The sequence below is a fragment of the Quercus robur genome, chromosome 11, assembly GCF_932294415.1.
Source record: "Quercus robur chromosome 11, dhQueRobu3.1, whole genome shotgun sequence".
NCBI classification, from domain to species: domain Eukaryota; kingdom Viridiplantae; phylum Streptophyta; class Magnoliopsida; order Fagales; family Fagaceae; genus Quercus; species Quercus robur.
The window spans coordinates 43,110,791-43,129,002 of record NC_065544.1 but is presented as its reverse complement, the minus strand read 5'-3'; the positions used below and the strand labels follow the sequence as shown (position 1 = coordinate 43,129,002).

Sequence of the window (18,212 nt, the reverse complement as noted above, 5' to 3'; positions counted from 1 at the left end):
TCGGTTCAGTTCGGCCACAGCTCGGTTTCGAATTTGTCAATCCAGTGATTTCACCGCACCGGCATCGGAATGGAGGACGAAGTCCGAACGCCAGCCTCGACTCATTCGGTCGGCACAACAGTCGGAACGGTGTCGTCAGCGCCGATCGGTTGGGTCGGTTCCAGTGAAATTTTGCACACCCCTAATTTCGGGTTTCCTTCCTTTTTACGTATTTGAAAAATGGACTATAGTGGCTTGGATGTACCTTTGCTTCAGATTTTACAGTATCCAATGAGAAATTACTCCTCGAACATGTTCTCTTTACCCCAGTGGACCTGAGTAAGAATTGCTTGGACCCTGCTGACTCCTCGGATGGGCTACGTCCATGGACGGACCTCGGGCCCAGCCAACCTGTTATTTTGGGCGGTCCCCACACATAATATAATCAAGCCCAAACACAGACTTACTAAACATTTCAATTAACCTCCTCCAAGCCCAAACACAGACTTCTAAACATTTCAATTAAACTCCTCCAGACCAAAATGGATATATCACCATATACATAATACAAAATAAATTATTATAAAAGGAAAAAAAAAAAAGAAAAAAAAAAGAAAATAGCAATAAAAGCTTAAAAGCTTGGATAATTAGGAAATAAAAAAGGACTTGTTCCACAAACTATTTTACAAAAAATTAGAAGTAATCCTAAAAACAGCAAAAATCAGGGAATTAGAAAAAAAGTAACAAAATACATGTGATATCATATCATACAATCAAAACACGAATAAACGGACAAAGCAAACGACCATTGACCCCTCAGGTCTCAGCACCGCACCAAAGCATAGCACAACTTATCAACTTTTTCTCAATTAATTGGATTGAGAGGTGGATAGACATTGAGCTTACATCCATCCCTCATCTGCAACTGTCGAAGCCTCTCTGCGAAATATCTATCGGGATGTAAAACTTCCACATCCCGCAAGGCACTCAGGCACCATAGTTCGTCCGGGAGCAGACAAGGACCAATGCAATTTTCGATAACCAAACGTTGAAGGTTTGCCATTGCACCTTGCCCCATATGCCATTCAGAACCGTCCACATATGCCATTTTAAATACTTCAAGTTGCTGAAAACTTCTTTCATCGCAATTGAGGAAACCAGAGATGTGATGATCGGCAGATCCTCTTACTTTGAGTATTCGAAGTTGGGTAAGGCTACCCAACACTCGCATGATGGCTGAAGTAACGGGTGCACCTACTAAGGTTATTTTTGTGAGGGTCAACCAAATTGAAGTTGGATTTGATTCATTTGAAAACTCATAACGTTGATAAATCTTCAAAGTTTGTAGATGACACAAGGGACGGAGGCTTGACAATATCCCTGACTTTAACCCTCTCAAAGGATACAATCCTAATTTTTTTAGGTTAGGGAATCTGGCCTTGGCAAAGTGATGATTCTTGGTGTCTTCATTTATAGCTATACCAGTAAGGACTTGAAGATTGGGTAAAGCCGCAGTTTCTTTTCTAGTTTTAGGTAGAGATGTTGGCCCATCCAGGTACAAATGTCTTAATCTTTGTAACTTCCATATCCCCTTCGGCAAGCATTTTGTTTTCATTGCAGAATTTCTCATGTCCAAAGTCTCTAGATTCCAAAGGTTGCATATGGAATTTGGAATGACATGAAGCTCACTAGACGAAATGCTTAAGTACCTCAGTAGGACCAGCTTTTCAATTCCCTTGGAGATTAAGCAACAAATGCCTATATTTCTGAGCTCTACCACCCGAACCAACTTGTTACTTGTGCAAATCCATTTCAAGTAGCTTTTATCAACAGGACGCTCATGCTCAACAACCCCCTTGAAAACTATTATAGAGCGACTATTTGAAGGCTTACAAGGGCTCGGATTGTTGCCATAGTGGATGGAAATTCTCCGAGATTTGCCTTTTGGTGAAAGGTTAACATTTGAATCAACCTCAAGAAACTTCTCTCCAGAACTCTCCGATATACAGAGGTCTCGCAGAAGATCATGGATACGACATGATTTGACTCCTCCATCTAGCCTTTTCGCTGCCACTTGAATCAAGCTTCGATTAATGAGTTCCTCCAAGTAGTCCTCAGCAACATCCTCTATATTTCTATTCCCAATTTGCTGTATGAATCCCTCAGCTATCCAAAGTCGGATTAGTTGCCTCACTGGTATCTCAAAGTCTTCTGGGTAGATTCCAAGATATAGAAAGCATGGTTTCAAGCACCGGGGTAAGTGATTGTAACTTAGAGCCAATATGTCTATTGATCCATCTTCAGTCAAATATGAATTGACATGACCCATATATTTTGACCATATTCGATGTGTTTTCTCCTTACCCGCCAAAAGACCTCCCAATACTACAATAGCAAGTGGTAAACCATGACAACTTTTCACAAGTTGTCTACCTAGAGTTTCTAGTTCTGGAGGACAGGTACCTTCCCAAAATACCTTTTTACGGAAGAGTTCCCAACTTTTATCTTCTTTAAGAAATGGGAGTTCATAAGGGACAATAGAAGGAACACCATTATTAACACTAGTTGCATGTAATGCTACTTCTTTTATTCGGCTAGTGATCAATATTCTACTCCCATTTGAGTTATTCGGAAAGGCAGGACTTACCTCAATCCATACGTCAGTTTTCCAGATGTCGTCCATGACAATTAAGTACCTCTTGTCTTCCAAGCTTTCAAGCAGTACACTTTTCAATTCATCATCTGTCATATCTTGCAATTTAACACCATTCTTCTTGTAAAAATTTTGAACGAAGTCCGACAACAAATTTTTCAAATCTAGTATCTCTCTCTTTCTTTTTTTTTCTTTTTTTTCTTCTTCCTTTTTTTTTTTTCCTTCGTCTCCTTCTTCTTCTTCTCCTTCTTCTTCTTCTTTTTTTCTTCTTCTTCTTTTTCTTCTTCTTCTTCTTTTTTCTTTTTTTTCTTCTTTTTTCTCTTTTTCTTCTTTTTTTTCTTCTTTATCGGTGCAACCATCTTCCACTTTTATGCTTTCCAAGAACTTAGACCATGCCTTTCTGAATTCTTCATCATTCATTTTCTCGATAAGTTTAAGGTCCAGAATTTGTGTCCCGTCCAATATTTCCTCATTCAAGGTATACATAATTTCCAACTCACTGAGTAATTTCTCTTTCAATTCAGCTCTACACATCACTCTTGGCAGTGGTGTCAGTCCCTTCAAAATTTCAAGCAACAGCTCTCTGATTCTATATTCTTGAGAGACAAAAACCCACCCACGGAAATCAAAGGAATTCTCGACATCATTGTTGTTGTAGATCTTCCTAGCAAGAGTGGTTTTGCCTAAGCCGCCCATGCCAATGATTGAAACAATATTCCGTTGCAAACTCCCTTCCATAAGCTCCTTCACCAATACCTCAGCGTCATGAACGAAGCCCACTACTTGATCTTCCTCAACATGTTTCCTGCGCCTGTGCAGTATCCCCTCTGCTTCTGCATCTCCTCCGGATGATTCAGCAATTTCTATGCCGTACTTGCTCCTATTGTCGTTAATTTCCTTGTTGATGCTCTTGATGCGCTCTATCTTGCTTGCAACCTCGTGAAACGTAATTGCTCGGTCACATGAATGGATTAACTTCCTCAGCTTGCTTCTTCTCCTGTGCTCTGTCACAGTAATGATGAATGTATCAATAACATCCTCAGCCTCATAGGCTACGTCCCTAATTTGGCTGACTACCTCCTTCACCAATTCGTCTCGTCGTTTGCCTTCAGTATTTTGGAGGAAGAGGTTGATCAGAGACAGCTCGTTCTCAAGTGACCTGACTTCATCCTTAACTCCAAGTAGCAATTTTGATTCTTGGATAAGCAACTGAGTCAGGTTCTCCAACAGGAAACTCACAACACTGTCTGCCATGTCTGCTTATTTATTTTCCCTCCTTTGTGGGTAAAACACTAAAACTTAGTACAACAATTACAGGTTTTTTTCTCAGGGGGCAGAGGGTTGTTGGGAAGGGAAAGTCTTGAAGGATGAAGGAAGGTTTTTCCCGTATCAAAAGTCTGAAGTCTCTTTGAAGAGTGAAGACAAAACTTCTTAGCTGGAAAGTTTACGTGTATCATTGGTTTTGCCTTTTCTTTATTTCTTTTTTTTTAATATGGGAGAGTCGGGAAGCTTGAAGTGAAATTAGTAAAAGGCAAAGCATTAGCGTCTTTCCAAAAAGTGAAGTTACTTTCCTATTTATTTATCTAAGATTGTAATTTTATTACTAAAAATATTATTAAAAAAGTTAAAAATTAGTTTAATAATGTGGTGAAACTGATAAATAATACTAAAATTTAAAAGATGCAACGAGACTCATAAATAGTAACAAAAATAAATTTTAAATTACAACTTTCATCACTTCCCAACCACCATTTATATGTGAGTTGTGAACATTTTCTTTTCTTTATATATAATAATAATAATAATAATAATAGTTCATCTTTCACTCTAGAAAAAGAAAAAGCAAAAGCAATGTTACATAAAGATAAATATATAAAAAAAATCCTTGATTTTTTCTCAAAAGAAGAAAAAGAAAAAAAAGGACCATTGATCAAAGCAATATTTAAAATTCCGTTACATTTCAACCCAAGTTGCAAAGGTAGCCCCGCTTTCCTATCTTAATTATTGAATCCAAATGGGTAGAGAAGTCAGATTTTGAATCTTCAATATTTGAGGTTTTTCTCCCAAATTAAAATCTAAAGTAGCCATGATAGGCAAGTTGAAATTAATTTGACCCATCTGCCTTTCTTCTCCTATTTTTGGGTAACAATAGTAACAAATTACTGTAATCCATTCGAAGAAATCATAGTTTCCATTACTTCTTCAGTTGGCTATGTCAATTTTTCCTTTGTAGTTTGCCATTTGTTATTTTTACCGTTGGGATTTACATTTCTAATTTGTTTGTTTGGTTTGCTCAATCCATTTCTAGTTTTCCGACTATAAAATTCAAGTTGTGTTCTATAAAAATATGAAAACAGTGCAGAATTTATTTTACAATTTGAATTATCAAATTTTCATCAAAAAAATTTTTGAATCATCAAATGCTGCAGAAGCAAATCCGTTTGGAAAGGTTATCAACAAAATCATGTTATTGTTATATTATTTTAAAGATAAAATTTAGTTACAAAATTAATTGTAACCTAATGCTACTATCTTATTTATATTTTTATATTAAAAAAATTTTTTGACAAATCTACCATCTTCTAAAAAATTGAAGACCAATAGTACAACAATTACAGATTTTTTTTCTTCTCAGAGGGCAGAGGGTTGTTGGGAAAGGAAAGTCCGGAAGGATGAAGGAAGGTGTTTTATGATAACTATCAATCATGTGGACTTTGAAGTTGGAAATGAAGGGAGAAGGAAAGGTTCCTAATTTCTAACGCCTAAAATTCTTAGCTGGAATGTGGGGTAGTGCAAACAGCAATGTTCATGTCTTGTTTCATAGGCTTGTTGGTCTTTTCCGTCGTGGGATCTATAATAATGAGTGCTGCTTTCATTTCCTTTTTCTTTCGCTGGTTAGAGACATTACTACATTAATATTCATTTTACAATACTGCCGACACATATTATTTATATGATATGTTGTGGTAGTAAAAGTGGCTTGATTAATTGAATTGATATTTGACAAGTAAATTAAATTAATTTCAAGTACATGTAATAAACTAAAATCTCCAATTTTATCATCCACATTAACAATCAGTGAGATTTTTGGGATGTCTCACAAGAAGGGAGTGTGAATATTGAAACACCGTTCTCTTAAATCCAAAATTAAAAAAATAATAATAATAATTATAACATATTTGTAAGGACTCAATTTGTAACGACCCTAAGTTGGTGTGTTGGGTTCAAACGTTAAAAGCCTAAATAATAAAATTTATAGAGAATGGGCTGAAAGGCTAGGCCTTAGTCACTGGTCGGTAATAAGTCACGGTTTTCATGATGATCGCACTAGGATGAACCTAGCGTATCTAACAAGACTTTTTCCTGGCACGGCCTAAGTGGCTCCGATCCTTAGACCTCGTCCGAGGAACTTCATGATCTTATCATTCTCTTTTCTTAGGGCTCAATGGTCCGGAAGACGATCTGTCCCCCATTTTTTGGCGCATGAACCCTTACATTATATAGCTCTTCCCAATTGATCCTGACCTTCCATCTATCGATCAGGCAGGTAACTACTCAAGTGTTTGTCCCATTAGCCGCCTCTCTCTACTTTCTGTTAGTTGCAATAACCGAAACCACACTATTCAGGGGTCTTTTCCCATCAATGTAGTTAGGACGTTTGTTGGCGCATTCAATGCAGATGTGACGTCTTTTCCTTGATCCATTCCCACACTGCACCCCCGTACGAGTCCCATTCCATTCGCCTTTCTTCTGGGAGCACTTTGGAGGCTGCCTTTGATGACATGTCATTATTCCCTCTTAGTCCTCGGGATGTCAAGGATAGAGTTATCCTCGGCTGCCTCCCTAGGCCATTGGGACTTTTGCTACTTGTCCTCGGCAATTACTCTCCTCGGTGCGGGTCTTGGGCCCTAACGGGAAGTAGGCCCTAACGGAAAGTGGGCCGAGACCAGAAATTCTCTGGCCCCACAATATTGTATAAACAATAGTTAAAAAAAGAAATGCACCTTGTCTTTACAAATTTTATAGGCCAAACAATTGTGGGTGAGTTTAGGCTAGCTTTTTAAAATATGCTTTTATAAAAAATTGACGGTTTTAAATAGTGCCGTATGAATTTTTTTTTTTTTAAGCAGAGTATTTGATAAAAGTTGTCAGAAAGTAATTTTTGAAAAAATTGAGTGTTTGATAAGTACTTATCAATATTGCGGTTTGATATATTTGTGTTCTTTTTTTTTTTTTGCTGAATTTTTATTTATTTTTTTTTAAATTCATACTTGTGGCTTTATTATTATTAATGGTTTCACAATAATAATAAATTATTCTCTTAAAAAAAATTGTTAAAAAGCATGTGGATTTATCAGTTTTTATAATACAAAATTATTATCTTAAAAGTTAAAATCCAATAATTTTGGTAAAATGAATATTTTTAAAATAAAATTTCATTAACACTTATGTTTTAAATGAGTAGCTCTAGCACTGCAAACTATTTCAAAATTTTTTTATCATAATTATTTAGAGAAATATTATGGGTAATTGTCTATCACTTATATATAAATCCAAATTTTTTTCCCTACTACTCAATATAATTTGTGAGAAAAAAATTATAAAATAATTTGTAGTACTATATTTTTTTTTCTTTTAAATTTTTATAATTTAAAATTTTATCTTTAAAATTTTATTTACTTCAGTGCATGTCATTCATATATATATATATATATATATATTTTACCTGAATGCATGTCTTCCACGTATCTCCCTTTTTTTTTTTTTTTTTTTTTTTTTCTCATCCACTTATTCGCTTCTTCCTCATCTTCAAAAGTCTCTTTGCAGCGTTAAGACAAAAATTCTTAGCTGGAAAGGTTACATCAGTAAAATTACGTTGTCACGCTTGTCTATCTTAATTATTGAATCCAAATGGGTAGAGAAGTCAGATTTTGAAGAGTGAAGACAAAAATTCTTAACTGGAAAGGTTCCTATCTTAATTATTGAATCCAAATGAAGAGTGAAGTCAGATCAAGTTGAAAAGATGGTCACGCTTTCCTATCTTAATTATTGAATCCACACGGGCAGAGAAGTCAGATTTTGAAGAGTGAAGACAAAAATTCTTAGCTGGAAAGGTTCAAACCAAGTTGAAAAGATCGTCACGCTTTCCTATCTTAATTATTGAATCCAAACGGGCAGAGAAGTAAGTCAGATTTTGAAGACTGAATTTTAATTATTGAATCCAAACGGGCAGAGAAGTCAGATTTTGAAGACTGAAGACAAAAAATTCTTAGCTGGAAAGGTTCAAACCAAGTTGAAAAGATGGTCACGCTTTCCTATCTCTGAAGACAAAAATTCTTAGCTGAAAAGGTCACGCTTTCCTATCTTAATTATTGAATCCAAATAGAGAAGTCAGATTTTGAAGCTGAAGACAAAAATTCTTAGCTGGAAAGGTTACATAAGTAAAATTCCGTTACTTTTAAAACCAAGTTGAAAAGATGGCCACGCTTTCTTATCTTAATTATTGAATCCAAATGGGTAGAGAAGTCAGATTTTGAATCTTCAATATTTGAGGTTTTTGGCCCAAATTAAAATCTAAAGTAGCAATGAATCCAATGATAGGCAAGTAGAAATTAATTTGACCTGTCTACTTTTCTCCTCCTATTTTTGGATAATAATAGTAAGAGCATCAGTATTATTGAAAAATTTTAATGTTATTTTATTTTACCATTCTAAAACACTACTTTATCAATATACTATACAATTTTATAATATTTTCACATCCCAAAACTCTATTTTTATTAAAATATATTTTTTAACCCATTCTTTATTATTTCTTTCCAACAGTACAGTCTCACTTTCCTGAGCTTTCCAACAGTCATTTTTATTCCTCTCTCCTCTAGCACCGGTTCAACACACAACACACACTCATGATACACCGATCAACTTATCCAAACCCATCACCACACCCACACACACAAACACAAACATCAAACCAGCAACAAAGCCACACACACAAACACAAACCAGCAACAAAGCGAAGTCACACACACAAACACAAACCCATTCAAAAATCGGGCCACCGATCAAAAACCCAGGCCAGGCCACCGATCCACGCCACCGATCAACCAATCCACGCCGCCGATTTGAAACCCAGGCCACTGATCAAAAACCGGAGCAAACCCATTAAAAAAAAATCATCACCGGAGCAAACCCATTCAAAAAACATCATCACCGGAGCAAACCCATTCAAAAAAAATCATCATTGGAGCAAACCCATTCAAAAAACATTATCATCAGAGCAAACCCATTCAAAAAAAATCATCACCGGAGCCATCGGAGCAAATCCATTCAAAAAAATGAGAGAGATGAGAGAGCAGATGGAGAGCAGAGACGAGAGAGCAAACCCATTCAAAAAACATCATCACCGAAGCTACCGGAGCAAACCCATTCAAAAAAAAATCACTGGAGCCATCGGAGCAAATCCATTCAAAAAAATGAGAGAGCAGATGGAGAGCAAAGACGAGAGAGAAGATGGAGAGCAGAGATGAGAGAGAGAGAAGAGCACAGAAAAAATAAGAGAGATGAGAGATAGAGGAGAGAGAGTAGAGATAAAATATTATTATTATTTTTTTTTTACAATACTGCTACAGTGCAATTCTATCTTTAGAATTGCACTGTAGCAAGAATTGCAAAAAATTTACAATACTTGTCTTTACAATTTTCTGATGTAGATGATTTTAAGGTTGCAAATGCTAAATTTCCCTTAGATATGGCATTAGCATTCTCCAATGCTAATGTTCTAACAAACTACTGTAATCTGTACATCAACAAATGGATAATTCAGTTTTTGAAAATAACATTCAAAGAAATCATAGTTTCCTATACTTCTTCAGTTGGATATATATGTCAATTTTTCCTTTGTAGTTTGCCATTTGTCATTTTAAAAGTTGGGATTTACATTTCTAATTTGTTTGTTTGTTTTGCTCAATCCATTTCTAGTTTTCAGACGGTAAAATTCTAGCTGTGTTCTATAAAAATATGAAAACAGTGCAGAAGTTATTTTACAATTTGAATTATCAAATTTTCATTAAATTTTTTTTTTTTTGAATCGTCAAATGATGCAGAAGCAAATCCGTTTGGAGCGGTTATCAACAAAATCATGTTATTGTCATCTGTATATATTAAAAGAATTCGAAAAGTTAATTATTACTTTTTTTTACTAACAAAAATACCCCTAATTTAATTAATCTATTCTTATTCCTTAAAAAGAGAAATAAGGTTAAAATGGTAAATCAACTAAAATTTTCCCACTACCCTCACACTTCCAGTCCCACTACCCCATGATTCTAACCAAAAATAAGGAAGAACGGCTACCCACCCACGGCTCCTATATTATAAAATAAAATAAAACTACCAGCAGTTCCAATAAAAATAAAAAAAAATTCCATAAAATTTAAAAAAAAAAAAAAAAAAACTACTCACATCACATAAAATTTAAAAAATACTAGCCTCTGAGCAACTACTCACATCACATAAAATTATTTCACTACAAATTTTTAACACTCATAACACTCCCAAATTTTTTTTGTGATTGGAAAATATATTAATCCCAAATTATAATTTATGCAAATTATTAACTTTTATCCCAAAAAAATAGAAAAGTATCTGAGCACACACATAAACTCATGCTCAGAGGCTAGTATTATTTTAATGTTTTCTAAACACTTTCTTTAAAATTGTTTTTATGGCAAGCTTTATTAATTTTATGAAGTTTCTATTGCTCACTCTGTTTTGTAAGAAAAAAAATTGACCACTGTGTTTATCAATTTATGGAGAAGTATATAAGGAATTAAAATATTAGTATCATCTTCAGATCATATCTATATAATATCTAATTTTTTTTTTTTTTAAGAAACAAACACACACAAGAAATGGGAAATGAGTTATAACACAAAAAAACATTTTGAAATCTAAACGCTTAAGCGTAGTACACTCATATTGAATCATATTAACATAGCATTTCAATCCTTTCGGTTTGTTTCAATCCAAAATTCTTAGCTGGAAAGTTTGGTAGTGCAAACAGCAATGTTGATTTCCTATTCATAGCTTTATGGTCCTGTGGGATCAAAAATAATAGAGTAGCGCAACACACATTATTTATATGATATGTTGCGGTGGGTGCCTAATAAAAGTGTGGTGACTAATTGATTTTCCATATTAAAAAAAAAAAGTGGTGTGGGTGTGTGACAAACAAACCCAAGCAATAATCATTGTGTCTAGTTTCGTAAGTGATAATTGACAAGTAAATTCAATTGATTTGAAGAAGGTGCAATAAACTAAGATCACAAATTTCATCATCCACATAAATAATCAAGATAAGATTTTGGAAATACCTCACAAAAAGGGAGTGGATATGTTCAGACACCACTCCCTTAAATCCAAACAAATTTTAAAAATGATTATAACAATTTATGTAAACAATTGTTTAAAAAAAGAAAAAGAAAAGTGCACCCCTTAGTCAGGACACGATCAACGTTTTCAACTACTCCATTGTACTAAAATTTATTTTCTTTGATCTCCCTCCTGTGCATTGTGATTATGCTTCTCAATGAACAGTGGTCTGAGCTAAAAAATCACTTTTATATAAATCCATAACAATTTTTTCACTACCGGTCACAATCAACCACACTTTCTCAAAGCTCAATTAATCTGCTTAGGGGAAGAATTCTCGATTCATAATCCTCTTTGGAATCATAATTATTATTCCAAAAGTAGATAAAAAGAAATGCATTTTGAGTAAAAATTCTACATTTTCATGCCTGATTCGACAAATTCCAAAATGATTTTTAAACATTATAAAAAGAGAAATATTATATCCACAACATTTTCAGAATGCTTACACAACAAATCTTTAATGATATTTTGTTATTAATTGTTACTGGTGGGTTAAAAAGTAATTTCAGAATATGTTTAAATAAGAACTAATAGTAATGTTCATGATGCAAATCTCGGTAAGGGGTATTGCCTACACTCTCTCCACTGTAGCAGTGTGTTTCGCTTCCTTTTGCGAAGGATGATGAGGTCCCTCTAGTAACTATGTTACTACTAGAGTTTTGTTTTATTTATTTTGTCTTCTACGCTACTATTTCTTTTGTTCTTTCTATTTGGTGCTTGGTGCTTTTGAGTATTTCCCTTCTTACTCCTAGGGTTCCTGATCTCTTTCTTATCAAGCTTAGGAGGTGCTCCTAAGATAGATTTACCCTTGTCTATGTTCTCACTAGCTAATTCATTTTTAACATCATTGTTCTCATTTTCAACATTATTAGCAGTGAAAACAAAAACGGTAGTACTAGAAGTAGCAATACTAGGAGAAGAGAAATCATACCCTAAACCAATTCGATCGGAAGCATATTTCTGAAAACTGAGCATCTCATCGAGCTTTGCACTTGAAGTCCTTTCCAATTGGGCTCTGACTTGGAACAGTTCTGCCTCAAGCTTCTTGGTCTTCTTAGCCAAGAAATTATTCTCAAATCTCAGTGCTCCAATGGTCTGATTTACTTCATCAAACTTTGTGGAAATTTCTTCTCGTTCAAGCTCCACTTCACTAAGCTTCTTGGTGGCCAACCTATATAACTTCTCATACTTTTCTGAGACCTTGTATAACTTTGCATAGGCTGTGTGGATGTCATCTTACTCATCCATTTTTTCAAACTTAGACTCCACCAATTCCTCTTCTTCATTCACATCTTCAACAATCCCTTCAGTAAGATTTACAGTGTCAGTGAAGGCATTTAGGATTCCATCATCCTCATTATTAGAATCATCCTCAAGCTCATTTTTGCTCAACGTAGTAGCAAGTGCCTTGCTCTTTCCAATAGTCTTGAGATACGTAGGGCACTCTTATTTCATATGACCGAAGCCCTAACACCCAAAGCATTATGGTCCTAAGGGAACAATGTACTGACCGCCATCCTTAATATCCTTCTTCACTTTGTCTTGGCTCTTGAACTGCAAAGAACTAGATTGCTTTCGGTCCATGTCAAATCCTTTCACGTTGGCATTCTTCATAAACTTCTTGAACTACCTCGTGATATAGGATTTCATCTTAGAATCTTCATCGTCTGAAGAATCATCAGTGTCACTGCTCTTGGCCTTCAATGCCATGCTCTTACTCTTGCTTGATTTCCCTATCCTTGTCAACCCCAACTCATAGGTTTGTAGATTGCCAACCAGCTCTGTCAAATAAATTTTGTCAATATCCTTCGATTCCTCAATTGTAGTGATCTTGACATGAAATCTCTCAGGTTGAGATCTAATGACTCATCCTCCTCCATCTTAATCTCTTCAAAGCTCGTAGTAAGCCTTTGAAGTTTTGAATCCTTGACAGTCTTGGTTCCTTTATAGGTTGTCTGGAAAATAATCCATGCTTCCTTAGCGGTTTCAGTAGAGGATATCTTCTTAAACTCCTCATTCGTGACTGCACTGAATAAAACATTCAATGCCCTACTATTGAAGTTTGCCGCCTTGATCTTAGCATCGTCCCAGTCAATCGGTGCTTTCGTAGGCTTGGTCCAGCCTATCTCCACAGCTTGCCACACCTTTTCATTTAGTGACTGCAAGAAAACTCTCATGCATACTTTCCAGTATGCATAGTTAGTGCCATCAAATAAAGGAGGTATAATAAGAGATTGTCCTCTATCCATGACAAACAGGGGTCAATGGATCACACATGAAAGATTAAACCCTAATCAAAGTGAGCCTGTTTTGATACCACTTTATAAGCCAAGAATGTATTGACCCCTTGTGATAAATTAACCAATTGATTTAGTCAAGTTAATTAATTAATTCAATTAACATGTAAAATGCGTGGTAGCACAAACAAATTACCAATTAACTAAATGCAACAGAAATTAAATTGACACAGTGATTTGTTTACGAATGGGGAAAACCTACACGGTAAAAACCCCATTGGATGATTTTAAGATCACCACTCCCTAGAATTCACTATTATCACAACAAGCGGTTACAAATAAAGGAATCTCAATACCTTATACCAACCTACAGTTGAACCCTTACCCCAATACCTAATTGGACTTGTTCTGTAGTGACAATCTTTCCTTTTCAATGATGACTCCCAGTACGTGACTAACTAATAGTTGCACGGATCCCAGTACGCAACTTAATCACCAACTTGAGAAAAAAAATAGTTGCAAATTTTTTCAGTTCATCACACGATGAAGATCATGAAACTCCTTGGTCACAAAACTCAACAATGTACAAACACAGCAGCTTCTTCAAGAGAAAAATGAATTAGGGCAAATTCTGTCTCCGGTCATAATTTGCATGAACAAAACTTTGCTTCACACTTGCGCAACCTTTGACGGTCCTTAAAATAATCCTTATAAATGTTTAGGTTTGTGAGAAAAGAAAATCCAAATATATACCCACGGATTGGATGAAAATCAGTTCTGAAAAACTGAATTTCATAAACGTCTATAGATAGGGAATTTATCGAGCTAGCTGTCGAGCATCAGGTTTCAGCAGCTTTTTAACCTCGATAGACACTAGCTGTCGAGATTTAAAATCCAGCACTTCTTCATTTGTTTCTTGGACAGATTTGTATGGCTTTAACACTTGAACTTGAAACCTTATTTCTTGAAATATTAAACACATCCTAAATCTACCCAATTACAAGTAAAGTGTGTTTTGTCAAAAGATTAGCCAATTATATAAAATATTGACATATGTTCCTAATATGATTCACATATGTCCTAACATTTTGTCTAACAAACTTGTTGATGAGCTAAAATGTGAAAATGAATCTCTTAAGACGTATGCCAAATGTTTGATTACTGAACCTATTTCTAAAAAGGATGAAAATATTTGTTGCAATCATGTTGTGGTACCCGTTTTGTGCCTATTGTGTGTTCTGCCTCAAATGACAAATTGGTGTACATTCCTCCACATACAAAAAATCAAAAGGTGGAAAGAAAAGCTCTTAAGTCAAAGCCTCCGTTTAGGGCTCAACCTAAGGTTTTGGATGGATCTAAGTTTGTTCCAACTTGTCACCATTGTAGTGTGATTGGTCATATAAGACCTCAATGTCATAAGTTGAAGAAAGAACAAAACCATGTTGCTAGATCCTTTCCCAAAAAGCTTAATGGACCTAAACACAGTGTTTGTCACCATTATAGTGCTTTTGGTCATCTAAGACCTCATTGCTCTAAATTTCATGCTCTTAAAAGAATCAAAAGAAAAGAGAAACTTGAACTTCTCGGAAGTTCTGCTAAAAAGAGTAAACCAGAGAGAGCTCATTCTTAAGTGACCTGACTTGATCCTTAACTCCAAGTAGCAATTTTGATTCTTGGGTAAGCAACTGAGTCAAGTTCTCCAACAGGAAACTCACAACACTATCTGCCATGTCTGCTTAATTATTTTCCCTCCTTTATGGGTAAAACACTAAAACTTAGTACAACAATTACAATTTTTTTTTTCTCAGGGGGCAGAGGGTTGTCGGGAAAGGAAAGTCTGGAAAGATGAAGTGTTTTATGATGACTATCAACCATGTGGACTTTGAAGTTGGAAATGAAGGGAGGAGGAAAGTTTCCAAATTTCTAACGCCTAAAATTCTTATCTGGAGTGTGTGGTAGTGCAAACAGCAATGTTCATGTCTTGTTCATAGGCTTGTTGGTCTTATCTATTGTGGGATCAATAATAATGAGTGCTGCTTTCATTTCCTTTTTCTTTTGCTGGTTAGAGACATTACTACATTAATATCCGTTTTACAATACCGCCTACACATATTATTTATATGATATGTTGTGGTAGTAAAAGTGGCTTGATTAATTGATTTGATATTTGACAAGTAAATTAAATTAATTTGAAGTACATGTAATAAACTAAAATCTCCAATTTTATCATCCACAATCAGTAAGATTTTTGGGATGTCTCACAAGAAGGGAGTGTGTATATTGAGACATCGTTCCCTTAAATCCAAAATAAAAAATAATTATAACATAGTGTACAAACAATTGTTAAAAAGAGAAGTGCACCCTGTTTTTACAAATATTATAGGCCAAACATCTAAGGGTGAGTTTGCTTCAATTTTTTAATATGTGCTTTTATGAAAAAGTGGCGGTTTTAAATTTTGCGGTGTGAAATTGTGTTTTTTTTTAAAAATGGAGTGTTTGATAAAAACTGTTAGAAGATATTTTTAGAAAAAATTGAGTGTTTGTTTAGCACTTATTAATATTGTGGTTTGAAGTATAAATTAGCAAAAAGGACAACATACTGAAGGAATTCTTTATATTTGTATTCTTTTATTTTTATTTTTTAAGAATTCATACTTGTGGTTTTATTATTATTATTATTATTAATAATAATGATTTCACGAAAATAATAAATGATTCTCTTAATAATAATAAAAATTTGTTAAAAAGTATGCGGATTTATCATTTTTTATAATACAAAATTAGTATCTTAAAAGTTAAAATCCAATAATTTTGGTAAAATGAATCTTTATAAAATAAAATTTTATTAACACTTATGTTTTAAATGATTGGTTATAACACTAAAAATTATTTCACAATTTTTTTGTCATAATTATTTACTAACATAACGTGGGTGGTTACCTACCACTTATACATAAACTTATAATTTTTTCTCTACCACTCACACACTTTCACATTACAATTATGAGAAAAAAGTTGTAAAATAATTTGTAGTTCTATATTTTTTTTCTTTTAAATTTTTGTAATTTAAAATTTTATCTTTAAAATTTTATTGCTTTAGTGCATGTCTTCCACATTATTTTTTTACCTGAATGCATGTCTTCCACATATCTCCTTTTTTTTTTTTTTTTTTTTTTTTTTTTTTTTTTACTTTTTTCTCATCCACTCATTCACTTGTTCATTATCTTCATATTTTTCCTTTTCTTCACTTTCCTCCACACGGGTCTCTGTCTCTCGCTCTCCCTATGCCCTAAAATGAAGAGCAGCATTGTAGCACCAAGCCACCAAAACATAACCTCCACCATGCCATAGTTACAGACCTTAGTTTTCACTGTCACACATAACCCCACCATGACATCCTCACTAAACCCACAAATCAAGCCTCAGCCTTTACAACTCCAATCTGACCTTCCATCTTCAATGATCTCCTTCACTACGCCGCCACTTCCAATTCCCCAACTCCGTTAGTGAGTCTCTTTTCTTAATATATTTTTTGTTAGAGATTTGGGTAAAATTGGGATTAAAAAAGGCTAAGGACATTAGCTATAAGATTGAGAATAACATTATATTCATTGAATAATTATAAAATTTGGAATACAAATTTGTGACGTAATACACAACTTTTCCTTATTTGTGGTTCGTGAAAACTTACCTTGACTGTGGACAAAGGACATTAGCTATTGAACACAAGGTTACCGCCAATGTGAGAAATTGAGATTGTCTTTATAATTATTTCAAGTAATAAGGGAGAGAGAGAATAGAGAGAAACTCAAAAGTTGGAGAAGATATAAAGATTGGGGAAGCATATTAGAAAGAGGAAAATAACAAATGAAAAAAGGGGAGGTATTTAAGTATAACTCCAATGACTCGTCTGTGTTTATTGTACTAACACATATGAAATGTTTTTTATTTAAATTTTTTGTTAGGAGGAGAACCAGATTTTTTTTTCTAAATAACAATAAATATTAAAAAATTTAGCTAGTTGTCACGTTTCAAAACAATGTTGAAAACTAACATCTCGAGTATCTAAAACTCGAGTTTTTAAGTCTCGATTTGTAAGAGGATGGCTTAAAAGTGAGAAAAAAATCGACATGAAAATCAAGTTTTAAAGACTCGATTTTCGTAAATTGCAGAAAAACGCTGCTATAGTGCTTTAAAACGTCACTATAGGGCTCCTTAAACCTAGTACTTATAATTTTTTTTTTGCAGGAAAACGCCGCTATAGGGCTTTAAAACGTCACTGTAAGGCTTAAAAACGCCATTATAGGTGAAATTTTTTTTGCATGAAACTCGAGTCTTAAAGACTCGAGATCTATGTGGCATTTACTCGAGTTGTAATATGGATCTCGAGTTTCTAAAACTCGAGATGTTACTTTTCTTAAATTTTTCTAACCGTTCCTAACTTACTATTTGGAAACACTATTCACATCTGTTCGGCACAAAATCTCAGGAGAACCATATCAATCATGTATACGGTAATACATGCATGGTATTGTAACTGTACTATTGGTAGACAACTAATTGACCACTTACCATTTTTATTTCACCATTTAATTGATTTACACATTGTCTTTTTGATTTCTTTTAGTATCCATAAAATTGTCTATTCAAATCTCTCTTCTATATTTTTCTATAAATATATATGTCAACTAATACTAATAGGTCATAATGAGGGAATTTAAAAAGTATAAGTGATTTAATTTATAGTATTAGTTAACCGGCCCATGATTCTCAACCCAAAAAAAAAAAAAAAAAAATGTTATACGGCCCATGATTTGTCTATCCAAATCTCTCTTCTATATTTTGCCATAAATACATATGTGCACTAATAGTGATTTAATTATGATATTAGAATTTCTCAATTTCAT

At 34.2% G+C, this 18,212-nt stretch overlaps 1 protein-coding gene across 1 annotated transcript; it reads right to left on the bottom strand.

The window, feature by feature from the left end:
* Nucleotides 1-769: 769 nt before the first annotated feature.
* On the bottom strand, nucleotides 770-15,150 carry LOC126706645 (putative inactive disease susceptibility protein LOV1). Its single transcript, XM_050406180.1, has 2 exons — nucleotides 14,941-15,150; nucleotides 770-3,791 (listed from the first exon to the last, which is right to left on the bottom strand). The coding sequence occupies exons 1-2, from the start codon at nucleotides 15,033-15,035 to the stop codon at nucleotides 845-847; spliced, it is 3,042 nt and encodes a 1,013-aa protein (XP_050262137.1). The 5' UTR covers nucleotides 15,036-15,150; the 3' UTR covers nucleotides 770-844.
* Between the last annotated feature and the right edge of the window lie 3,062 nt (nucleotides 15,151-18,212).

Excerpts from the sequence above, each read along its gene's own strand:
- LOC126706645 (XM_050406180.1), bottom strand. The coding sequence starts at position 15,035 with ATGGCAGATAGTGTTGTGAGTTTCCTGTTGGAGAACTTGACTCAGTTG. Across the intron at positions 3,792-14,940 it reads GGAGTTAAGGATCAAGTCAG|GTCACTTGAGAACGAGCTGT; the intron begins GTCACTTAAGAA and ends GGATGAAGTCAG.